The sequence below is a fragment of the Antennarius striatus genome, chromosome 6 (genome assembly GCF_040054535.1).
Source record: "Antennarius striatus isolate MH-2024 chromosome 6, ASM4005453v1, whole genome shotgun sequence".
NCBI classification, from domain to species: domain Eukaryota; kingdom Metazoa; phylum Chordata; class Actinopteri; order Lophiiformes; family Antennariidae; genus Antennarius; species Antennarius striatus.
In genome coordinates this window covers 17,967,481-17,993,629 of record NC_090781.1, presented here as the reverse complement: position 1 = coordinate 17,993,629, position 26,149 = coordinate 17,967,481, and the positions used below count along the sequence as shown (strand labels likewise).

At 45.7% G+C, this 26,149-nt stretch overlaps 1 protein-coding gene across 1 annotated transcript; it reads left to right on the top strand.

Moving 5' to 3' along the window:
- Positions 1–220: 220 nt before the first annotated feature.
- Positions 221–20,119, top strand: timm50 (translocase of inner mitochondrial membrane 50 homolog (S. cerevisiae)). Its single transcript, XM_068317037.1, has 11 exons — positions 221–433; positions 1,782–1,932; positions 3,507–3,538; positions 8,836–8,857; positions 14,522–14,580; positions 14,979–15,098; positions 15,879–15,983; positions 16,243–16,341; positions 18,871–19,027; positions 19,162–19,268; positions 19,348–20,119. The coding sequence occupies exons 1-11, from the start codon at positions 221–223 to the stop codon at positions 19,444–19,446; spliced, it is 1,164 nt and encodes a 387-aa protein (XP_068173138.1). The 3' UTR covers positions 19,447–20,119.
- Positions 20,120–26,149: the final 6,030 nt, after the last annotated feature.

The following is a 26,149-nucleotide window of genomic DNA, read 5'->3' as shown; positions in this document are numbered from 1 at the left end:
TTGCCCTCACCCATCATGGCAGCTTAACGCTGCAATCGAAGGTCAGACTCACTCTTGCTTTTCATTGGCCTAGACATTCTACAGCCCGCCCCTTTTCTGATGGGTGTGGTTATTCTCTGCTCTGAGTGGGTTTCCTCTCTGCCATTCAAAACGACTCAACCAATTAAGTGCTTTTGTCCTTCTCACATACGTTCGCCGGTAGCTTGCGCAACTATTCAACATGTCGGCTACGTCCGTGTTCCCCATGTGTGTGCGAGCTAGCCGGGGCCTCTTAAGGCTCAGGAACGGGGTAGTGGGTCCCCCCTCCGCGTCGGTTGTGGACATTGTCCGTACACTCTCCACGGACAAGCCGCCAGCTGTGACGGGCGGTGCGACGGGCGGACTAGCCCAGGCTATCCTCCAGGAGAGACTCCAGCAACAGCACCCGAGTCAGGTGAACGAACTAAGCTAGCCTGCTTTGTGTGCGATTGATTTTGTTAAGGCATGAGCCGTCTGTGATTCGGGCGGAGAGCACGACTTTAACGCAGCTTGAGTGTTTAGATGTAACCCCGCCCACATAAGATGCGAGTGTACTAAAATCCGAGAAGCTTTTCTGACGTTTTCCCTAGTTAGTTTGGGAAGAAAGCTAGCTTTCTAGCTAACACTAAGCCACGAAGAGGAGAACCAACAATAAAAAAAAATGTCACCCTCGATTGGTTATTGCTTGTTATTTGTCACGACACATGTCAACAGGAGACGTTATTGTCCCACGGCGTGTGCATCCAGTTTGCTGAATGAATGAGTCTGAGATTAGTGTAGCTAATTAGCTAAAGTTAGCGTGCATGTTGAGGTGGTTGGTGTACTGTGTCTCCATCACACGTGTAAATGACACACCGGTGGAAGCGGTCATCACGTTAACTCAATCGTTTCATTCCTCAACGTGCCGATTGATGAAGCTTTTGATTTTTTTTGTGACGTCCAACCCTTGCTCTCTCTGACACCTAGCATGTGGTTAGCATGATCTCTGCTGGCTAATGCCGGCAGTCATAGCCTCTCCTCTCAGGGTAGCATGCGGTTTATCAGATTGTTGCGCACACACACGTTGTGTGTGGTAAGGCTGCATTTTGCCTGCAGCAGCTGCTGGATCAAACACCCAAGGTTTTTTTTGGTTTGAAGGTCAGAAGAGAACGACACCACCACCCCCCACCCCCTCAACCCAACCCCCCACCGAAACCCAAATCACACCCAACACGTTTCTAACCGTGTCACTGGAGAAATGACATGAATACAGTATATACTTGTAGCCCAAGCCAGCTGGGATAGGCTCCAGATCCCTGAGACAGCGGTAGAAGATGAATGAATTGTTAAAGTAGAAGAGAATGGAGTTACTGTGAATCAAAAAGCCCCTTCTAATATCAAACCATCAGTAATGAAAGATTGTAAACATAAAAAATCATGAAAACTTGGATTGAATATTAGCTGTAAACCCAGAGGTGGAGCACTAGTATTGTAACTATGACCTTATTCTTATTGCATTGGAGAACACCGCTGTGCTAGTCTGGGATGTCCAGATAACTTTCTGGTGTTTCATGCAAAAGACGCCTTCGGTAAAATGAAGCAGTATTTATTAGACCTTTATCTGGAGGTGGAATAGCAGTTGAGTGTTGTTGTTCATAAAGCTGCTCTATGCCGCGTCAGTGCTGTAATCAAGTAAAGCTCACATTCCATTTAAGATTAAATTCTATGATCAGCATTAAAATAATGTCTTCCAGTCATTGATGATGGTTTCTGTGTTTTTCCAGGGCCAGCCTCCTCCAGAGGGAGGTGAGGGAGAAAAAGAACAAACAGATGACAAGAAGCAGAAGGAGAACACAGCCTACGCTAAGAAGATGGTGCTACGGCTGGCGGGGCTAATGGGACTCGGTGGAGCGGTTGGCATGGTCTATATATTTGGTGAGTGTGGAGTCTGGGAGACAGTCCTGTTGAAAGTCAGGTGACGTTTCTCAGTTTACTAAAGTTAGCCTCCAAAACAACTTAACTGTGTGTAAAGCATAGAACGACTGCCTGCTTCTTGTCAGCTAGGAGAAACGATCCTCCTGAAGCTCTGAAATCCCATTAAACAAGCATTCAAGTAAATAATACAAACAATACAGAAGAAAATAAAGAAGGATTCAAATACTTGTTGGTGAAAATATCACTGTGGTGATAATGTCAATGAAATCAGGAAATCATAGTGAGATTTTTGCTCATTCCAGAGAATTTACAGCCCTGCATGCTATGTCAACATTGTGGTTATTATGTTAATGTGACTTTGAGGAGAAAAAGATGTAAACATTGTTTTTTAATTAAGAGGTGTAAGGTGCAGGGTAAAATAACACACCTTTGAACCATTTCTATATTTGAACAAAAAATAATTTGTGATCATGTGTATGGAGAGAATAAATATCAGAATTTTTCACAGTTGATATACAAATGTAAACAGGCAAGAGGCCAAGCATTGCCTTCTATACAAACATGAACCAATGGCTGATGCTTCTTCGAGTCAGAGCAGGTCATCCTACCTGAAACTACAACTGAGTGGTGAGTCAACGGTTTACAGCTGGTAATAAACCTCAGGGAAGCATAGCCAGAAACACTCACGTATAAAACATCTCCATCATCCCATGCTGATATAAATGAGTTTCAGCAACAAGCTGCTTTTTTTACATTAAAAGTAAAAACACATTTCTTTAGAAAAGACCATCTTAGCTTTAGGCTCAGTTTCTTCACAAGGTTTTCCACATGTGGCTTGAAAGTAAGGGAGTCATCAGTCAACACACCCAGTGAATCACCTCTGTGTTGTTTCCCTCCAGAGCGGAACATTTGTGAATTGTATTTCATTAAAATGTTTAAGATTTCTCTTTTGGGCACTTGGGTGTTTTAATTACAGGAACAACAGGCTGGTCATTTAGGTCACTACAGAAGAGAATTTATGTGGAACATTTGTTAAAATCAAATCGATACAGGATGACTTCTCAAGATTGTTAGGGTTCAGTCAAGTGCCTGAAATTAAAGCCTCAGCTGTATGGTAGAGATGAGTGCCAGAGAAGTGTCAGTTTAAAACCAACAGAGGTTTAATTTAGTGTGAAGTTTGGTTTTATGAGCAGCAGTTTGATCTTGAACACAAGATCTGTTTTAGTTTTGATTTTAACTTCCTGTGAGGAAGAGCAGCTGAAATCCTTTTTTTCTTGAGTGTTCCTGTTGGGATGGATGACTGGAAGGATTTTGGGACATTTTCTGGTCAGGACAGCAGTCGGTAAGTATAAGTGAGCTGAGGGTCATCACAAAAAACCCAGCAGGGACCGAGTGCAAGGACAGTTCCCTCGACTGATGTCACAGCTGTTTTTTTACTTGCGTTTCTATTCATCCACGCGATGTAGCCACGTTAGGATGTCGCTTCAACTTTCTACCATAAGTTGGAGTTTTTCTTCCTGGGTCTCTTGGAGATTTTTCTTCCCAGGTGTTAAACTGTTGTCTTTCTCTTTCAGGCAGCCATTCAGTGGACGAACAAGGAAACAGGGTGAGTTTGATTGTCACACACATTGTCACACGTCAGCAGCATTCTTGTTAGCACCTGTGTTTAAGCTGCATGTCGGTGGGTACGTCAGTGGGATACGAGCCGGCGCCGCGGTTTCTTTTGGCACACTTTATCACGTCTTTGTGAATATCAGTCATCGCCTCCGTTTGATGCGTGGTGGCACTTCGCTCACCTCACGTGTAGTAGATCCTGTTCCTGTTGTAAAGAACATACATGACGTTCGACCATGATGTGTGTCTCTGTCAGAGGTGTCTCTAAGGGAAAGGAAGGAGCACGCTGATGTCGCCTGCGCTGCCTCACTTTGTTCGTTCTCATGTGGAGAACGTTCTCATGCTGGAGAACAGAAATTAGACAAGGCTGAGCTGTGACATCACTTCCTGTCCTGTTAATGTACTGCTGACTGATATCCTACTACAGAGCTACACCTAGCACCACTTAGCTAAACTTAAGTGCTGAAAAACTGAAGGGTTTTAAAAATTGGATGTTTTATTTGGGTTAGAATCTGTTTAAAAGGATTAACACACTCACACAACTTGCTTCTCATCTTGGCGTGGTGGCCGTCATGTGCTGCTGGCCAGGGCCTTCGGAAGGCACACTTATCTCACTTCCTCACCCTTGACCTCTGACCCGCCCTCTGCTGTGACATGTGCCGTGTGTGTCAGCACCTTGTGTGTGTGTGTGGCTGTAGTTGTACAGTTATTCATCTTTTTCAAGGTTTCAGTCCAGATAAAGGTGGATTTCATGATGTTTTATATCTCTTCTACAAATTGGACAAACCTATGTTGTCCAATTTCACTTACTGTGAATTATTAAAAAGTGAAATGAAAGTTTTGTCCTCCTATTTTGAAACCGTGAAAATATTCATTGAAGCCCATGAATCAATGTCCAGTATTTCTGTATAAATATAGCTCATTAGATTACAGATCATTCCCGTGTAGGCGCCTCAACTTCCTGTAATGCTTAACCTTTAAATGTTCCAAATCAGATGCAGCGAGCCAAGCATGAAAGTGTTGACAAGGCTTTTATTGTGGTTTAATGAATAAAGAAAACGTAGCCTCTTATTGGCTGACAATCTCGTCCGAACGAGTTACTTGACTATGAGTTGACAGAAAATAACACAAAACCTATTTGGAAATGGATAAATGGAAGAAGATGTGTGATGCCATTCCACAGGCGTTTGGGGCTCCTGTGACGTCCTGTGACGATGAGAACCTGTCGATGCTGGTCCCTAAAGATCTTTCATTCCTCGTCTCACACGTTATAAATCGTCTGGCTGCGTCCTGTCTGGCCCTCAGACAGACGCATCACTTCACAGCCGTGGCACACTTCTCCCACCTCCTCACCCCCATGGGAGGGGGGGAGGCACGTCCCAGCTGTCATGGTTGAGGCAGAGTTAGACCTCTAGGAAAACGCTCCGTCTGAGTTGTGATGTCATCACTGTGGATTGTCTTGTCTGCTTGGGAAGCTTCTGGTTGAACTCTCGTGTTTGCAGAGTCTCTTCTTTTCCTTTCGGCTTTTCCCTTCAGGGGTCACCACAGCGAATCAATTGCCTCCATCTAACCTTGCCTTCTGCATCCTCTTCTCTCACACCAACTACTTTCATGTCCTCCCTCATTACATCCATAAACTTCCTCTGTGGTCTTCCTCTAGGCCTCCTGCCTGGCAGTTCAAAACTCAGCATCCTTCTACCAATATATTCACTATCTCTCCTCTGGACATGTCCAAACCATCTCAGCCTGGCCTCTCTGACTTTATCTCCAAAACCTCTAGCATGTGCTCTGATGTACTCATTCCTGATCCTATCCTTCCTGGTCACTCCCAAAGAGAACCTCGGCATCTTCATCTCTGCTACCTCCAGCTCTGTCTCCTGTCTTTTCCTCAGTGACACTGTCTCTAGACCAAACATCGCTGGTCTCACCACAGTTTTGTACACCTTTCCTTTCATTTTAGCTGAAACTGTTCTGTCACACATCACACCTGACACTTTCCTCCACCCGTTCCATCCTGCCTGTATAGACTTCTTCACCTCTTTTCCACACTCTCCATTGCTCTGGACTGTTGACCCTAAGTACTTAAAATCCTCCACCTTCTTGATCTCTTCTCCCTGTAACCTCACTCTTCCACTTGGGTCCCTCTCATTCACACACATGTACTCTGTCTTACTGCGGCTAACCTTCATTCCTCTCCTTTCCAGGACAAACCTCCACCTCTCTAGCTTCTCCTCCACCTGTTCCCTGCTCTCACTACAGATCACAATGTCATCTGCAAACATCATAGTCCATGGAGATTCCTGTCTAACCTCGTCTGTCAGCCTGTCCATCACCATAGTGAACAAGAAGGGGCTCAGAGCTGATCCCTGATGCAGTCCCACCTCCATCTTGAACTCCTCTGTCACACCTACAGCACACCTCACCACTGTCTTACAGTCCTCATACATGTCCTGCACCGCTCTAACATACTTCTCTGCCACTCCAGATTTCCTCATACAATACCACCCTGTCATAAACTTTCTCCAGAACTACAAAAACACAATGCAGCTCAGTTTGTTTCTTTATGGTGTGTTTTCAGTGGCACAGTAAAAAAACCTTTGAAGAAATATTTGAACAAGATAAATGCCCTCTTTCATCTTTCTCTTTGGCTTTCTATACATTTTCTTTGTTGTCTGTTCTTTGGCTTCCCGGACACACTGCCATGTCAACCTGCTCTGCTGTTTTGGTCCGCCGTTGGTTACGGGCCACCTGTTCTGTGCCCTCAGTCGTTTTCTTTTAATTTGACGTGTGCCAGCTTTGGGTACGGCTGAGCGTTCACTCCAGATGAGTCCTCCTCCGTCTGCTGCTCGTGTGTTTTTATTGAGATCCTGGCAGCAACGTTTGTGCCGGTGTCAGCGTTTGTCTGAATGATGGATGTGTCCAGACCCTCACTGGCACTGCCAACTGCTACCCACCCTCCATACGCCTCTGTCTTACTGCGGCTAACCTTCATTCCTCTCCTTTCCAGGACAAACCTCCACCTCTCTAGCTTCTCCTCCACCTGTTCCCTGCTCTCACTACAGATCACAATGTCATCTGCAAACATCATAGTCCATGGAGATTCCTGTCTAACCTCGTCTGTCAGCCTGTCCATCACCATAGTGAACAAGAAGGGGCTCAGAGCTGATCCCTGATGCAGTCCCACCTCCATCTTGAACTCCTCTGTCACACCTACAGCACACCTCACCACTGTCTTACAGTCCTCATACATGTCCTGCACCGCTCTAACATACTTCTCTGCCACTCCAGATTTCCTCATACAATACCACCCTGTCATAAACTTTCTCCAGAACTACAAAAACACAATGCAGCTCAGTTTGGCCTTCTATGTACTTCTCTATCAATGTCCTCAAAGCAAATACTGCATCTGTAGTACTCTTTTTTTTCTTGGCATGAAACCATACTGCTGCTCACAAATGCTCACTTCTGCCCTTAGTCTAGCTTCCACTACTCCTTCCCATAACTTCATTGTATGGCTCATCAGCTTTATTCCTCTGTAGTTGCCACAACTCTGCACATCTCCCTTGTTCTGAAAAATGGGCACCAGCACACTCCTCCTCCATTCCTCAGGCATCTTCTCACTATCTAAGATCCTGTTGAACAACCAAGTCAGAAACTCTACTGCCACCTCATCAGGACCGACTGCCTTTCCACTCTTCATCCTCTTCAATGCCCTCCTCACTTCATCCTGACTAATCTTTGCTACTTCCTGGTCCACAACAGTCACCTCTTCTAGTCTTTGTTCTCTCTTTTTCCACGTTCATCAACTCTTCAAAGTACTCTTTCCATCCTCCCATCACACTACTGGCACCTGTCAATAGACTTCCATCCCTAACTTTAATCACCCTAACCTGCTGCACGTCCTTCCCATCTCTGTCTCTGTCTTGCCAACCGGTATAGATCAGTCTCTCCCTCCTTACTGTCCAACCTAGCATACAAGTCATCATAAGCTTCTTGTTTGGCCTTTGCTACCTCTACCTTAACCTTACGCTGCATCTCCCTGTACTCCCGTCTACTCTCCTTAGTCCTCTCAGTATCCCACTTCTTCCTAGCTAACCTCTTTCTCTGTATACACTCATTGGTGATGCTTTATTCTAAAAGTTTCTATAGGGGCTGCTGTTGAGACAACACAGTGGATGTTTTCTCTCCTTCCTTTTACTTTAAACACACACTTATGGCAGTGACATAACTGGACTCATGTTTTTACCAGATGGATGGACGGTGTTTTTACTACGTCAGCTCACGTCTTCGGTAGCAGTGATGCCTGATGCGACAGGCTGAAGTCTAAGATGTGAATTAATATTAAAGATGAATACTTAAACAGTGTTTCTTTATGGATTAGTGTTTTCTTGCTTCACTAACCTCAGATTAAACTCAACCTCTGAGTTTTATTTTATTTGCGGCCTCTTCGGATCGAGGTTCATCAAATGACAATCGTCTGCCGGCTCTTGCTCCCTGTATTTTATTCCTGTTTTTTCCTTGCTGCACTGAGTTTATTGTGGGAACCAGTTCCCCTCCCGCTCTCCCAGGCCCCTGCTCTGCGGTCGCGTGGAGGTGTCGACTCGGTTTAACGATCGGCTTCACACCTCCGTCCACTCAGAGCTGTAAAACTCAGCTGCAGCAGCAGAGCTCTGCCCCTGACATCAATTCACCCAAGCATGTTAGCATCTGGTTCCCCTCTAACGGCTGCTTATCACCACTCTGCCACTTTCATTCAGCCGTCCCACAGCTGTATCTTCCTCCCTCTATCATGGGTTGGAGCTCCACGGCTGACATTAATACCCGAACTGAAGTAATTACTCATGTTTGTTTAATAGCCTCTTACATTAATTAAATTGGTTGTTGTTGCTTATCATTGAGATATTTCAACAATAATGAACAGATATCACAAATTCTACATGGAGTTTGGTTTCAAATACAGGCATCTAGATGGATTACAAATGAGCCTTTACAGACTCTACTGATGTCCTACCTTTGTCCTACTAGTGTCTTAAACATTAGTACAGGAATCTGACTCCAGTCTGGTTGCATTTCCCCTTCACGACCACTAGGTGGAGACCTACATCACATCTGACCGACCGTCCTCCTCTTGCTCTTCACCTCCTGACTCGTTCTTCTTCTCTGCGGGTCTCATTTCATCTTCATGTTCCATATCATGTCTTCTCCTTCATGTGACTCTGTGTTTATTTGGGCTGTGATTAATGATTTTTTTGATTTTAATACCATTTTCTCACCTTTCTGCCTCCACAGATTCCAGATGAGTTCGACAGCGGTGAGTGTGATGTCATTCGTCCGTTGTTTCATGTTCTACATGTAGATGTGCTGGTCTGTGTTATTCCATCCAGTAACTTTCATTGTGTCTAATCTTATTATTATTATTGGCTGGTTCAAGTCATATTTTATGAGTTCACGTTGTTTCTTTATGGTGTGTTTTCAGTGGCACAGTAAAAAAACCTTTGAAGAAATATTTGAACAAGATAAATGCCCTCTTTCATCTTTCTCTTTGGCTTTCTATACATTTTCTTTGTTGTCTGTTCTTTGGCTTCCCGGACACACGGCCATGTCAACCTGCTCTGCTGTTTTGGTCCGCCGTTGGTTACGGGCCACCTGTTCTGTGCCCTCAGTCGTTTTCTTTTAATTTGACGTGTGCCAGCTTTGGGTACGGCTGAGCGTTCACTCCAGATGAGTCCTCCTCCGTCTGCTGCTCGTGTGTTTTTATTGAGATCCTAGCAGCAACGTTTGTGCCGGTGTCAGCGTTTGTCTGAATGATGGATGTGTCCAGACCCTCACTGGCACTGCCAACTGCTACCCACCCTCCATACGCCTCTGTTCTGTCAGTCACACCCCCACCCCCCCTTTTTACTGACTGCTCTAGAGGTTGACACCTCAAGAAATCCAAAACCAGAAGCAAAAATCATTGGATTGCAAAGAAACTGAAGGAAATGAAGGAAACATTCAGGCACTAAATGAGAATAAAAATCTATGTCTCTGATGTAATAAAAATTATAAAATCAGCCGACACTGAAAACATTCCACAGATTCCTGACTGATTCAGGATCAGGGATTCCTCATCGATCGTCCCCGATCGGCTCCCTCTAAACGGGTTCAGATCGCCCTTCATCCACTAATAATCCTTTCATCAATAACCCTCTCCCTGGAGGTCCCAAGTCTGCTCAGAGGCCCCTCCCCCTGCACCCGCCCATCGCCGCTCCATCCCTCATAAAACGCCCCCCAAGGTCCAATTTGTCCTCTTCTCACGACAGATCGCCACCTCTCCTTCCCTCTGTCTGTAACTTTATGATGTTCTCTCTATCCGGACCTTTTCATCCTGCTGTCAGTCCGTCCATCTGTCTCCAGGTCCGTCCTGGGTTCTGGTCCCCGAGGGCCCACGGATCATTACGCCGTGTTGTTTACTCACAACAGCTTGTTTGTTGTCGGCGCTGCTTGATGAGGCTGGGAGGACAGACGTGTGGATCAGATGAGTGATGGATCGAAGGGCGGGCCGTCGTTCTGACCTGCAGATTGATTGATTGATCCGTGAACAGAAGGAGGGATGGCTCCTCCTTCGGGACGCCGGGGTGTTGATGAAGGGATTATGGGTATGAGAAGGAGATCAGAATTCATTCAGCAGGAGTGCCGCGTCCCGGCTGATCGGCCGCACGTAAACCTCACAGCTGTCACACAACGCGTTCACACGCGTGCAGACGTGTTTCATGAATGACAGGAGGAAGTGAACCTCCGTATGGAGGCGCAGCAGCTTCTGTGGTTGAGAAACATGATTTTATCTACTTGTCTTTAAATCTTTACTTGAATGCTTTTCAAACACGGAGCGGCTGGATGTCACATGACCGCATCGCCGTGTGATTATGACATCACATTGATCTCACTGAAAGCTGATAAATAAACATACATAGCTCTGGTCTGAGCTCCCCCCCCTCCACCATCAGCGCTTCTTCACAGTAATGAGGGCCGATCCTGACCTCGGGGACCTCTTAGGGGACTTGGGTTGGGGCCAAATATTCCCTTACGAGTTTAGGGACCAGGGGAAAAGTTCATGACCCCTCTGGGAGCAAATAAGGATAACGCTGCTCTTTCATCTCTTCCTCCTGCTCCCTTTCCACCCCTTGTCTCTATCAACCTTCATTCTTCCCCACCATCCTGCCTTCCTCCACTCTCATCCTCCTCCTCCTCTGGGAGCAGCAGACGGCAGGCAGAGGGTTGGGTGGATGATTGAAGGCATGGAGGGCTCTTGTGGGACGTGTTTGGCTACTGTTTGTGAGCGTGATGCAGACGAGTGTCGGGCGCCATAGCAACCTCCAAATGTGACAATCGGACGCAGTCAAAAGGGTCTCCTAGTATTTCATGACATGACCCCCGACTTAAACTAGTGTACTCTTTCGGTTTGTGCCGGACACAAAGATGGTTTCTTACTGAAAACATGACAACACTGGAACATGTTTGGATGACCAGTCTGGAATTAAATGCCTCCTGATTCACTGCTGTTTGTCACCCAGGAGGAGGAGGGGGGCTGTTGTGAGGTTGTTGTTTGGGATTAAGGCCCCTCCATCCGTCAGTTTCCAGCCTTCTTTTCTCTCATTTCACTCTCTTTTCCTCGTTTCTTTGCCACCTCTGCTGATTTTTCTCCATGACTTCTACTTCTTTCCTCCACTCGTTCCATTTCCCTCCCTCTTTCCTTAGTTCCAGTGATTGCTTCTTTCTTTCATTTAGTCATTTGCTTTTTGTCTTTCTTGTACCTCCCCCACCCTTGGTTTTGTTCTTTTTATCTTAAACTTTCCGTCTTATCCTCTTAATTCTCATGTTTTTTGTCTTTTTAAATCTTCCGCTTTCCCCCTTCCTTTTTCTTTTTTCTTCCATTCCTTTTATCCTCTGCTCTCATCCCACTGTTTACTCCATTTCTCCTTTTGTTACCTCTTTCCTATCCTCTCCTCTCACCCTGTCCTGTTTTTCTCTCATTCCATGCATGCCTCCACGTCTTTCTTCTCATCTCCTTTCATCTTCTCTCATAATTTTGGGCCGACCCCTCCCTCCTTATTTCTCCTTTGTTAACTAGATTTTGTCAGCTTGTTTTCCTCTCCTCCCTCTCTTTTCATCCATTCTTTATCAAGTGAAATGTTTGCCCACACAGCAACACGTTACGATGTTCCAAACATGTCAGTGCGTTCAGAACGATGACGACATTGTAGATGCACTATTAGCTAGCAGGTTAGCGTCTCTCTTTGCTAATGCAATCAGTTAATAACCTAAAGTAAAAAAAAAAAATCAAGGTCTGAAAGTAGAATTTGTCATTTCCTCTTTTCCTTCCCGTCCTCCTGATCATCATCTGCTTCTGTTTCGTTTAGCTGTGTTAAATGTCAGGAACGTTTCCTTCCGGCGATCCACACCGGATCTTTGAGAAACATTCGGATCTGCCAACGGCATCGGCGTCTTTAATCATTGTGTAGAAATGATCAAACTACTTTTGTTCGCATTTTTCTTTTAATTGTCACAGACTGTTCTTAGAGTTGAAGGCCAAATAAACACGGTTAGACCAACTTTTGCGCTTCGGTCACCATCTGAAACATTTCCTCTTCACTTCAACCTGGAAGCCCAGCTTCAGTGGGGTGGGGAAGTTGTTTTGCCCGCCTCGGCCCACCCAGGAAGCTTTGAGGGAAACACAAACAGGTCTGATCTGACAGCTCGACGGAGGCGAGGCCTCTGGCACAAAGAGCCGACATTGACTATGAAAGGAGGACCGTTGGAGGGCGACACGAGATGAAAGGAGAGAAGCAAGGGAGGGAAAGAGGAGAAGGTAGCCTCACGTTCTTCATCCCACAATATCATCAGCATGACACATGGTGATGACATCATTTCCTGTGTACAAGGTGTGGCACTCCCAGAGAAATGCTGAGGCTTTTGCTCACCAGCGGCACGCGAAACCACCATCAGACCCACGAGTAAAACGGAAGCGACTGACTTCAGTGACCCCGTCAGGGGTGTTCACACCTGTAAATACAGGTGTGAACGCACCAGAGACCCAATAGGGACTCAGTAGGGATCTGACTGCTTTGGGGCCCAGGTCAGTTGGGGTGATGACTGTCACCCCAAAGTTTTGCTGAATGCCAGGTGGGAACTGAGGTGTGAAGAGAATGCACCGGGGGCCTAATGCTAACGTGAGTCACTTCCCTTCCTATGTCCTCCCCCCATAGTGCCCGACCTTCCTCCACCCCCATTCTCCACCTATTAACATGATAAAGCCCACTTGAACCTCCTCCTCCACACACACATCACAGAAGGCATCCACACATACCGATGAGGATGACATCAGCATACACTGCACACCACACACACACACACACACACACACACACAGTCTTAGGGACCTGGGATCTGTGTGTTTGGGGTGAGTGTGTTTCAGGGCGTCAGGAGGTCGTGGCCCCAGCAGCTTCATCCATTTTTTACCCAAACACAACGGTTGCATCCCCGTCACACTCGATGAAATCCCAGTAACACCCACTGACATCTGTGTCGTGTGCAGAGTGGGATTGAGTCCAGTCAGCGTTCATCAGCCTGTCGGATCAGAGGCTTCAACGCGTTTCTAGTCCGGATCCAGATGTTGTGCAGGAATAGATTCCATCCGATTCTGATCCAACGCTGTTCATTCTGTCAGTAACCAGTCCTTACTGGTCTCTGTCAGTAACCGGTCCTTACTGGTCTATCAGTAACCATTACTGATCTCTGTCAGTAACTGGATCAGTTTCCACAGTTTAAACTTCCTACTGACACCAAAGGATTTTTAAACTGTATAAGCCAGGATGTCTACAATAGTTTTAACATCATTAAACTGGTTTTGCGTGCTCACCAGTTCCGCCCCACCTGGGTGGTAACACAGCTTTGCCAGCATCTACAAAATTTTCATCTTGCTTTATTCCCATAATCGGCTCCACTTTGTTCTGGAGTCTCGTTAGGGGCATTCTTTCTGTTGATGTGTTTGTTTGGTTCACCTCTGTGACGCTTTTAAAGCTCCAAACCTGTTTGTCGTTGTGTTGTTTCCTTTCTCCAGTTCTGGAATCTGCATCTCTAATTTTTTGCAGTGAAAATGAATCAAATCTGTTTATTTTACCTTTAGGACTAATGTTTCCATCTGCTCACACGTGTGTACATTTTCTCACATGGGTGAAAGCGTCAGCGCGTCATCACAGCCAGGCCGAGACAGATGGTGGCGGCTTCCTGCTTCAGCACGCTTTTATGAACTCTGGGGTATTGAGTCCCCTGGGACTGAAGCATGCTAGCTGGACAGCTAGAGACCAGAGCGGCGCTCGTGTATCTAGTCAATGTGCTCCTCTCTGCAGTAATGAGCCCGCGGCCCCTTGGGAAACAAAGTCTTTATTGTGATTAGTCATTACCCCGCCGACAGCTGGAGGCGTTATTAGGAAGGCTGCAGGTCAGACCAGGTGACTCCAGTGATCAACACGCTGATAAACATCTGTGTGTGTGATCTAACACACGTTCATCCAACACATCAACCGGCCGATGCTGCTTATAGGCGAGATAAAGTCAACGTCTGTTTGGGATTTTGTGCTCAAATTTTGATGTTTGCATTTAAATCCTATATCTGCCCGACCCGCAGCTTCAACACCGTAACAACATCAGTATTTTCTTTGGGAATCCATGTTGGTATCAGCGTCGTGTGTCCAGACTGCTCCGATGCTATCAGCTGTTAGCGATGGCGTCTCCTCAGGGAACCATGAAGACTCCTGCTGTTCTGTGTGTGGTTCACCTCCCCATCGGGGGGGCTCTAACAGCGTCACACAATGGCCTTTTTGGTTTTTTTGGCTGTCAAATTCATCTCTCTCTGCTTTTCTCTCTCAGGCTTTAACAACCTGTTCAGTTTTTCTGCGTTACTCACTTGACTGGACTTGTTTTGTGCTCATTTCAGAACCTCCAGTCGTCCAACAGTTAAAAAGAACCTACAAATACTTCAAGGACTACAGACAGGTGAGAAGAACACGACAGTCTTACTGTAAATGTCAGGATTTGCTGTTTTTTAAAAAATATTCTTATTTTTGAGTAGTTGCGGCACTGAAAAAAAACACTCAAATGTTTTGTCTCTGATCTCATTTAGATGCTTTACATTTGCAATTGTCCACTAACAAATAGTATTTTAATGAGGTGTTACTGTACGTTTCTCTCCACACCATCCCACTTTGTTGAAAACAGTCTAAAAATGGACAAACCCCTTTTCCTGTTTGGGTTTTCAGAGACTTCTGCAAACAGAAAACTTTGCTGACTTCTTTGTGTCACTCTTAAAACTGTTGTGAAACACATTCTGGGTTCATGTTGTCGATTGGTGGGGGCTCTGTGTGACCTGCTGTGTCTCTGTCTGATGATGTCAGATGATCATTGAGCCCACGAGCCCGAAGCTGCTGCCTGACCCCCTGAAGGAGCCCTACTACCAGCCGCCCTACACTCTAGTCCTGGAACTCACCGACGTCCTGCTCCACCCAGAGTGGTCGGTACGTGTCCTCCGCCTCTGGAGTCCTCCTGATGTCGTAAAGGAGACGTTCATCAGTGTGTGTTTGCTTCCTTTCCCTTTGGGGCGGCGCTGTTTTGTTGTTTATCTCCTCACCTGTCGACCAGTCTAGTCAGGCACTCCCTCGTTCAGACACAGTGTCTGTACATTTATTTACTTCCTGTTTTGACACAGACACATCAGGACTCCACATAATCATCATGCACGTGGCCAGGATCAATTATTTCAGGAGGGAACTCCTCCTTGTCCTCCTCATCCTCGTACCTGACAGGTGTGCGGTTGTCGTAACTCGACACCTGCCGCCTGTCGAGACAAACACACAAAGAAGTCGCTGCACCTGCTGCCACTAAAACGTTACTTCCTGTCACAGAAACAGTTGGATCGCCCTCAGGGTGTCAACCTGAGTGGAAAAGGTCACAACCTCTGGGGGAAATCAGTAATACTTAACATATACAGTGTACACCCCAGATTTTCCAGGTCTGAACGATGTGAGAGACTAATTTTCCTTTAACTTGGTTCAAATGTCGGCTTTTAAACTCTGTAAAGAGAAAATGTTTATTTTCCAGAATTTGATAATTTATTCATCATCAGAAAGTACATCTGGTGGAGCTCACAACTTATCAGGAGATCTGCTGCTTCACTCCAGGTTCATACAGTGAATCCAGCATACAATTTCCCCTTATGAACCTGGACTATGTGTAACTTTATGACGGGCACAAGTCGACCAGCTGATCAGAGTCGAGTTGTTCTCCTGTGTTTCCAGTTGTCGACGGGTTGGAGGTTTAAAAAACGTCCGGGCATCGAGTACCTGTTCCAGCAGCTGACGCCGCTCTACGAGATCGTCATCTTCACCTCAGAGACCGGCATGGTAACACACACACACACACACACACACACACACACAGATAATATAGACATGTTAATCAGAATCAATGCAACTTTTCTGCTCGTCTTTGAAAAGAATGAAACGACACAGGAGCAAACAAATAGAAACATGATTTAACATGGAGCCATGTTCCTCATTGGTTGTCATCAGGGCTGCATCTCATGATATTTTAAAAATCGATAACAGTAATCATCAATTTTGTGGCGTTCACGTCTTTCTCTCTCTTTATCCTTGTGTCCAGACAGCGTATCCTCTGATCGACAGCATCGATCCTCAGGGTTTCGTCATGTATCGTCTCTTCAGAGACGCGACGCGCTACATGGAGGGGCATCATGTGAAGGTACGAGTGTGGCCGTCATGAAACCTTTTCATGGCGCTGGGACGGTTTTGTAACCTGAAACCTCAGCACAAGTTTTTGTGTCATCTCAAAGTTTATCTTCATCAGGAAAGATTTCGACTCAATAAAATAAGACAAGAAATCAAACTTTTGGATCAGCTGACGGCGGAGACACAAACGGGCAGCTTCACCCCCGTGTCTGCCTTCTGCTGCGCCCATTGATTTCTCCTCCTCCTCCTCACCACAATAGACCCCCCCCTCCTCCTCCCTCTGTCTCCCGCTCAGGCCTCATTAACCTTCTGCCTCCCTTCCTCCCTCCCCTCTTCCTCTTATCTCACCTCCCATTCACCTCCCCTTCCTTTCCTTTGCTCCACCCCCCCCCAGTCTCTTCTTGTTTCTCCCCCTGCCCTCCTTTCTTCTTCCCCCCTCCTCTTCCTCCTTCTGTCCCCCTCCAACTGTCATCTCTGCATATTATTGACCAGAAGTCTGGAGGCTTTAAGGAGCTGGTTAACCTACTTCCCAGAGAGAAGACACACTTATCATCTCATCTCCATAACGCCAAGACTGACCTGAACGCAACAGATGCGTTCAGGTCAGATGGGAGAGTTATTAATGCTCTACATGCTGCTGGGGAGTCAGAGCCGCTGCATATGTCTGGAGAAAGTTAGTTCATTATGCATGAAATTAAAAAAAAATGTTTAATCTTGTTTAGGGTTGTGCATTTTCTGCCAACTATAATCCAGATTAGGGACAGGCTGCAGGTTTTCCTTTCCATTTATTTAATTCTTTAATTCCAGCGAATCTTGGTCCATCTATGACCTCAATGATGTCATTATGGATTTTTGGGGTAAAGCGTGACGCGAGCCATTTATTATTAATAAAACTGGCAATGAAAGGGTCAAAATAATCATGAAATAAGTTATTCTGATTCATTCAAAGCATAGGTATAAATACGTAATTTGGTTTATGTACCACACGCATCCCCTACCGCCACTCTTGGCTAAGTAGCAGCTAACACTTAGCAACTCTGAGCAACCTCCACAATAATCTTCATGTTTTTAATGCGGGCCAGATCCTGATTGGTGGAGATGCCGAGATCCTCGTGGAAAGGAAGCGATGAAGTTGTGACACCAGACGATGAAAGTGACACCATAAAACCTGAGTGCTCTTTCCAGTCTGTTCTAGATTGTTCGGGCTGTAGATATCTGCCTTCTCTAGTAGTGGAACTACACTTTGATTTGTGATGTTTTTGAGAAGCAGATAATTGAAGCAATGCTTCGTTTGTGAAGCTAGAGTTGGCGCTGAAGGCGCCCCAGATGCACCGTATCATTGGAGGTAATTAAGAGTTTGATCGATCGTGTCAGACTCTTGATGAACCAGGAAGATGGAGAAACGGTGAATCGATCGGGTGCCTTTGGGACCAGATTTCTTTCTTTATTATTTACTTCTAAACTAACGTGAATTCCTCATGTTGGTCTGATCCTTTCCGGTCAGACCAACATGCTGCTATTGTTTGCTGCCCTGCATCTGAAATGGATCAGACGTCTTATTGTTTGTTGGCTGAAGCACAGCATTGGGATTAATTGTCTTCCTGCTAACTCTGGTCTTTTTATAAGAACCTGCTGTTCAGCCTTTACTGTCATCTGCTTTCCCCTGTTGCCAAAAAGTTTGGTTTATGAATCCAAGACAAACTGAGATGTCAAACACCTACACACACACACACACACACACTCAGAATTCAGCGGCGTCTGCTCCAAGGACACAGATGACCCGCCGCCAATAACAACAGAGCAGATCTGACGACCACGACTGCTCATTGATGCACCGCCCACCTGGAACACTCTTATGGTTTAACTGTGATTTATTACAAAAATGGAATTAACGTCACAGCTGGAATCGTTCCGGGACAAAAATTCAACACGTTGAACACACACATGCTTGTCAGGCATCGGTAGCCTTGAGTCAATCTGTGGGAAACGTGCTCCATCGGCACGCCATCCAGCTGACTCGGCACTTCTCAGTGATACATGACAACATACAACAGGTGTGTGACGATCCGGCCCAGAAGCAGTGATTCGAATAGGTCGGGAGGGGCTTTAAATACATCTCAGGTAGATTTAAAATCCCTTTTCATTTTTTATTTTTTTTAAACATTAGCCACAGCCGCCGAGCTAAAGGGTTCAACGCACATCCCTCATCAGTATTTATAGGGGGGGCCGCTGGGCACCAGATGAGCCTGGTGATGGAGGTAGCGTCCCCCTCCATCTGTCCACACACACACACACACACACACACACACACACACACTAATAGTCACCAGCTGGAGGCACCAGAGAAAGTGTGTGTTTGTTTTGGAGCTTCACATTTGAATACTAAGTCAACAGTAAAGTTCATTTCATTTAGATTCACGGCGGTTTTTCTTTTCTATTTTTTTAAATGTATATTCAAGTCTTTATCCTCTAGATGTTTGTGTAAACTCATGACCTCATGGCTGACCGTTGTTCAACCTCTGGCTCTGTCTCTCTCTAACAGGACGTGGCGTGTCTGAACCGGGACTCCAGTAAGGTGATCGTGGTGGACTGTAAGCGGGAGGCGTTCAGCCTGCAGCCCTTTAACGGCATGGCTCTGAAGAAATGGGACGGCAACTCAGAGGACAGAACGCTCTACGACCTCGCCAACTTCCTGAAGAGTGAGTCATGGCGTCTGGCGGTCCATCCCGTCACTACGCTGTTCCCTCATCATCCGTGAGGTTTTGTTTGTATTTGTGAGGAGAGGTTTCCTCTCACGAAGGATCTGAATGTTTCTGCTGCTTCCCTCCGTCAGCCATCGCTCTGAGCGGAGTGGACGACGTCCGTACGGTGCTGGAGAACTACGCCCTGGAGGATGACCCCATCGAGGCTTTCAAACGCAGACAGGCTCTCCTGGCGCAGGTGGGAGATGAAATCAAACACACCCTTGTTTCATGTGTGTGGACTTTTCTCTTATTTCATTGGTCGCTTTGTCTCTCAGGAGGAGGAGCAGCGTCTGGCCGAGCTGGCCCAGCAGAAGAAACAGGCCGTCTCTCTCGGATCCATCGCCTCGCGGTTCTGGCGCACCAAGCAGCAGTGAGCCCTGCCTACCCCGGCTCCATCCATAATACTTCGACCAATCGCAGCCTGGCTCACCATCGGCGTCGAGGTGAAGGGAGGAGTGTGGAGGGAAGACCCGTGCCCCGCAACGCCAAACAAATACCACCATCCTGTCTCAGCGGGCGGGTCTGCAGGGCAAGAATACTGCACCAATGAGGAAGCCACTCCTGTTTTTTTGGAGGCGGGACAACATTGGCCCCTCCTTTGCTCACCTAAATAACCCTTGGGGACATCTCAAGTTGCTGATTGGTTAAAAAGAAGATGTGGTGGAGGGTGTGATCCAGATCAGGTTAAACTCTATTTATGGGTAGGTAGGAGGCTGATCTGGTATCAGGGCTGCTATCACCTCTCAGATCTGACCTGAGATCAGCGGAGCCCCCAACCCCACCCGAGCTTCACCTGTGTCTGATTTTATTTCTCTTTCTCTGTGTCGGACGTTGACGGGCTGCGGGACGTTAAGGTAATGAATATTCATGAGGAATAGGTGAATATTACACTGAAGCGTGAAGACTGGACCGGCAGCTCCCGGCTGGAGCATAAATTAAACTTTGTATCTTCCTGTTGAACAATTCATTTCCATGTTATTGAAGACCAGTGTGGTGTAACGCTAGATTTTTCTTATTGTTCTCGTACCATAAAACGACTCAGACCAACTGTGTGTGTTTTCACTGTGAATGCCTGACATACCTGCAGTGGACGTTCGTTAGTTAAACTCACGCCACCAATGGGAACGTGGAAGTGGTTGGCGGTCGCTACGGAAACGGCAACACCTCGACATTAACACACATCCTGCAGTGTTAGGTAAGAGGTTTGATGGCGTTTAAATGCATCAGAGGCTGCGTTTACATCACAAATTAGAAATTCCTCTAATATATTGTATAAAATTACAAGAGTCCAAACCTGGCTGGTCCCAGATCAGGCCTGGTCCTGACCGCAGAAAATTTTTATTGTTTTGCTTTCCTATCCAAGATGCTAAACAGCTTTTGATGTTTTTTCCTCCTTCGCCTCAATTTAAATTTGAACAAAACATCTTTCACATTCTTGTTTTTAAAAGCCGAGTCGCAGCGGTGTCCTGAACCCATAAATCTATTTTCGTCCACGCTGCTGTTCTCTTCTCTTGGATCGCGATTCTCTGGAAGGTGTGTGAACGCCCCTTAAATGCTGCGTCACTTCTGACCGTCTGCCTGGCGTGGAAACGGCTTTCCTCGCCTCCGCCAGCTGCTCTGGATCCCGACCAGCCTCTCCAGGAACATCCGCCCAACTTCACCCCAGTTTGATGAGAATGGTTCTAATCCAGAATTGTTTAATCCAGTCTTAAACGTCTGCTTGGCGCATCCCAATAACGGTGTGAGAGGTCAAACCTGCATGATGATGTCAGTGTTCTCTCAGCCAATGAGAGATGTCCTTGGAAACATATGACCCTCTGATGCTAATGGTAGCTTGCATAAATCTCATGTCCCGTTTTGATAGAACCATCTTTTCGTCTGCACTGCTTTATTTCCCTCAAAAAAGTTGGCTTGTTGCTATGGCAACATCATCAGTCCTGTTTGTGTTGTTTTTACGCAAACAGCTGCTTTTTGATCAGATCCGGCGGTCCGTTCATCACTCCGTCTGGCTTAAGAATCTTTATGACATCCTGTTGTTGTGTTGATCATTTTCAAATCTTGCAGTTTGCATATATTTGAAGTTTGAGGGCAGCAAATCAGTGAAGGTTTCTGGTGAATATCTAGAGTCCAAAGACTCAAAGATGGTCACAGTCAAACTTCTCGTGTGAGAAACTGACTTAACACTGATGTTACGTAGCAGGTTAGACCTTGATCTGGTTTAGCGTTTCATCTACGTTTTTAATTTAGTTTCTATGCTGAAGGTTTAAGTTTGTAGGAATATAATGATCTAAGCTATACTACAGAAAATAATTAAAGTCTTAACGATGACATATTTTGTAAGAAAATGGACTAAATGAGCAACACTTGCTCATTTAATTTAAAGCTAATGTTCAACAGCGTGACCTGCCAAACTGAAAATAACGGAGATGATTAAACCATCTTACAACCTCGTAAACTGCATGTTGGAAATGAAACAAAGACCGCTTTGCTCTCTTCAAACGAGGTAAACAGTAACACTGTTTCTTGTTCAGAATCTATTGATGAATCTATCAATCACAGATTGGTGTGAATAGAGGAAACAGACCAGGACTTCTTCCAGACTCATTTGGAATCTGAGGTCTTCTCAGGATCATTGGCCTTTTGGAACATCCAAACTTCATCTTCCTCACAGATGGAGACCTTTTCTTTTGGGATTTCCCAATCCTTGATGGAATCCATCTGTGTGGACCAGGAAGCAGAGCAGCATTTGGTCTGTGGATATCAGTGTTCCGATTGGTCATATGTTCTGATGAGCGATCAGACCAAGCTCTGATGGGGTTGATCTTTCTAAATTTATTATTGTGTAAACAGCTGGTAAATACAGTAGATTATACCATTAAACCTGACAAACAAGGGAGGCTGACTTTAGTTTAGCTTCCAGCTGCACTTCACTCAGAGCTGGACTGAATAAACTGAAAAGCTTTAGTTTAAAACAAACAGATTAAAGGCTTTCTAAACTTCTCCAAATGCCCTGATCTTCTCTGAGCTGCTGACATGTCACTGATCCTCTGTGGAAACCTGCAGGACCGACGGAAAGCAGCTCAAGGAGAATTCCCACTGTGCTTCAACTCCTCCAGATTAAGAATTAAATACTGTTTGCACAAATTGAAGAATCCTGTTTTTACAGATTAGAAGTGAAGAAGTCAGAGACCACAGGAGAAGTGGAGTATCTGAAATAACTTTAGAAGGGTTTGCTAATGCTAATGCTAATGGAGAATATAAAATTTAGGAGTGTGAACATTAATAGCAAAGTTTAGCTTATGAAAGGAGCGGAAAAGTGCTAACCGTAATTATTTTGAATACTAGAATATATATATTTACAGTATTATGCTATATAGATTTTTAAATAATGAGCAATAAAATATTGGATAAAACGATGAGGGGGTCGGGGCCCAAACCTACCAGTAAAACACACCGTGCGTGCGCGAACAAATAAAAACGTTCTTTCTTGATACAAGCAAAATTAAAAAGATTTCATTTTAATTTTAATTTTGTTTCATTTTTTTAAAACAACAACTTGAGTTTTACCTTAAAATCATAGCACCTTTCAGAAAAAAAAAAAAGAAGAGCAGACTGAAACTGGTTTGTCTGTCCCCTGGTGTAAACGACTGTAAATGAATGCGGTTCCGTTCCGTTTTCCCACCCACGGCGGCTTCGGGTCGGTGGGGTGTGACCCTGGGAACGCTGAAGGACCCTGGAGGTTTATGAGTCCCACCATTTGTTTAGCAGCAGCTCACGTTAGCCGCCAGATGCTAACAGCAGGCTAGTCCATTAAGCAGACTGCAGGGGCTGAGAAGTCACACCTTCAGCCCCCCCCCCCCACACACACACACACACACACACTATTGTCATTGATCAATAAAGTTGACTTTAATTTTTCTCTGAATTCGCCTGTCATGCTGGGCAGCCAATCATCTCTCACCTCGCAGGTGGAAAGAATGACGTCACGCCGCAGGTGAGACCCTAACAGGACTCAGACGTGTGGATGTATCTGACTGGTTATTGATGACGCTGGAATGATAGTGATCGGTTGAGGTCGATTGTGCGCATGTCTGCGCGGGTGTCAGTCCCGACACCTCACGGCTCTTGCATGAGGCTCGGTTCACACCCCGACGGTTTCCCACGGGTTTCTCGCACGTCCACGCTCTCCCCCACTCCACAGCCACGCGGCTCTCCGTGTGTTCTCTCACCTCAACAAAAGCTCGTGGCACGTTTTCGGACCATTTGGGCACGTGTTAGGACAAAAGGTGCAGAGACAGACCTCTCACTGCCACCTATAGAGTATAGTACAACTACAGTACTGCTGACGTCAAGAACACATAAAACATTTTGGACCCAATGAAAAAACTACTCTTACTAGAAGGTAAAAGTTCCCTTTCAGGCAATAAAACAAAAACTTACCTGTAATAAAATGATAATACGTGAGGGTGTTTCAATTAGACTACATTATTTACCATATATGGACTATAATCATAACTAATTACTAAATCTAAATGTAAACAAACCCAATGATTTTTATATAAGTATAAACTTTATATTTGCAGACTCGTGAAACGTTAATCTAAATAAATACAACAGACAAACCCAGTTTATTTATGAATCCCTCTGGTCACGCCTCATTCAATCGCTCGCGCGCCTTCTACGGCCACTCGCTTCGACGCGCGCGTGACGGACCGTAATGACACTGTCCTTTGTGGCGACGATCAAACTCCTCGTGAGGAGGGCACGCGCACCTGCCCGGCCAGCGGGGCGCGTGGCGTGCCTGTCCTTTGGAGGCGGGGACAGATCGATAAGCAGATGGCGCGCGATCGAATATGTGCATATTGTGTTCTTGGATGCTTCCTGGTGTTGTGAGCACGCGCCCATTCCGCTCTCCAGGGAGCGGACGCCGCGCGCGCGTGGCAGGTAGCTTCTGGTATTGTTACGATGATGACGATGGATGGGCGCGTGCGGCACGTAGATGATCGAATATGTTTGGGTCGAAGCCAGCGGCAGAGACAGATGTTTATTAGCAGGAAAGGAGCTGTTACTGTGTACACGTGGTCTCCGCCGGGTCGTGACGTCATCATGGTTTTAAACGCATTACATTTCTTCAGAATAATGAGAAACTTTCTCAAAGTGGAGATAATTATTTTGTTTAGAATTATCTGTTTCGAGAAAGTTTCTCGCTGTCTTCACAATATTTTTTATTTTTGTATTAAATTAGTCATTATTTTGACAAAATTTGTAATAAATATGATACATCTTAAAATTATGATGCTTCAAAAGTTAATCCTTAAATATTATCAATTGTTTAGATACGTTTTTGTAGTTGCTTTGAAATAGGTAATTATTCCAAAAAAGTATTTTTTTATTTTGAACAAATTTTTCATTTTACGATATGAAACATTTATTGTTTACCATGTGGACAGTATTAAATAAATGTATTTACTTTGACGGCATCTATCTACTTCAGTCAAAATTACTTAAATTATTTAAGGACATCAAAAATAAACAATAACGTAAACATCGCTGCTGTCAACATGTTGCTCCGGAGTCATGTTTTCAGGTGTGGAACCGACCAATCACTGACGCGACAGCAGGAGGCGCGTGGAGCGCTGAGCGCGCGCCAAGGCCACTTTCATTCTTGTTTGAATCATTGTTTAGAGCCCGTGCGCGTCTTTTTGTCGCGTGATTCATCTGTGTGTTGCTTTTGTGCTGAGATGCCCGACTACACACACACACACACACACACACACACACACACACACACACACACACAACATGCGGCCTGTGTGTGTCTGAAGTCTGCCTCGTGCCGTGGGTGGGGTTTCAGGGGGGTGGGGGGGGGTGAGCTCCCGCGGAGGCACGCGCTGCGCTCATTAGAATGACAAGAGGGGACGGGATGAGTCGCGAGCTGTTACTGATCAAAACAGCTTTCCAGCGCCTGGCTCACCTGTGTCACGTGATCCAGTCTAACCGCGCCCAGGCGGAAGTGTCACCTTCAAAATAAAATGTCCCAAAAGCTCGTGTTTACTGAAGATTTCACTGTTGAGTCGTTTCTCCATTGCTGCTCCTGGCGGAGGAGGAAGGGTCGAATCCCTCCTCTTCCTCAGTCTGTTTCTTACTGAGCTGAGCGGAGTGACAATTATCTTCTTGAGCTTCATGTTAATGACATCAGAGCAGCTACACACCCTGAGGGAGGGGTCATTATCATACAGCTGGCACCCCCTCCCCTTCCAGCACACCACGCACCTTAAAAATGTATCTCCACTTCCACACCTCATCTTTCCTTTCTCCTTTTGCGTGCAGTGATCGAATTTAATGCGCCTTCCCTTTATAAAACCCTAATCAGTTTGCATCTGTATCGATCATTGATTCATTGATGCTTATTCTGGATCGATTCCTTTCAGATGTTGACAAATAAAACCTGTTTGTCCCTTTCACTGTTTATTTGATGACAAAAAGTAAAAATCTTTCTCTAATGTCTTGGGGTTTTCCTGCAGGGGGGGGGGTCTAATCGCAGGATGGTCCTGCAGGTGGTTCTGGGTTCGGGTCCCTGCGTTGACCAGAGGGAGGCAGTAAAAGGAGCGTTTGGCCGCCGTCGCCTGACAGTTTGTTTTATTACCCTGATGTAATTGCCCCCTCAGTGGTGAAAGCGAATCAAAGCGGAGACCCCTGTCACGACCCCCCCCCCCCCCCACTCCCCATGTGCAGACGCTCCTTGGCCCCCTCCACACTGCAAGAAATATCCCCCCTTTCCAAAAACCCACGCTCTTGCTTCAGTGTTTTTGCCGACTCACGCAGGATTTAATTTTTATTTTTTTTATATTAAACCAGCAGCCATACCCAGAACATCTGAACAAACTGTCCCGACACTTATGGGAATCTGCTGCACCTGGCGGGAAGAAAAAAAAACCAAAACCCAAATCAAAACAAAAAACAAAACAGGAAAAAACCCGCAAGAGTTGCTCCTCCTGCTTGACGAGAAGTTTCGTTGGACTTTTTCTTTCCTGTGACTCGGGAAAACGGTTCACTTTGACGTCTTGGTTCCAGACT

Excerpts from the sequence above, each read along its gene's own strand:
- timm50 (XM_068317037.1), top strand. The coding sequence starts at position 221 with ATGTCGGCTACGTCCGTGTTCCCCATGTGTGTGCGAGCTAGCCGGGGC. Across the intron at positions 1,933-3,506 it reads TGGCATGGTCTATATATTTG|GCAGCCATTCAGTGGACGAA; the intron begins GTGAGTGTGGAG and ends TTTCTCTTTCAG. Across the intron at positions 3,539-8,835 it reads TGGACGAACAAGGAAACAGG|ATTCCAGATGAGTTCGACAG; the intron begins GTGAGTTTGATT and ends CTGCCTCCACAG.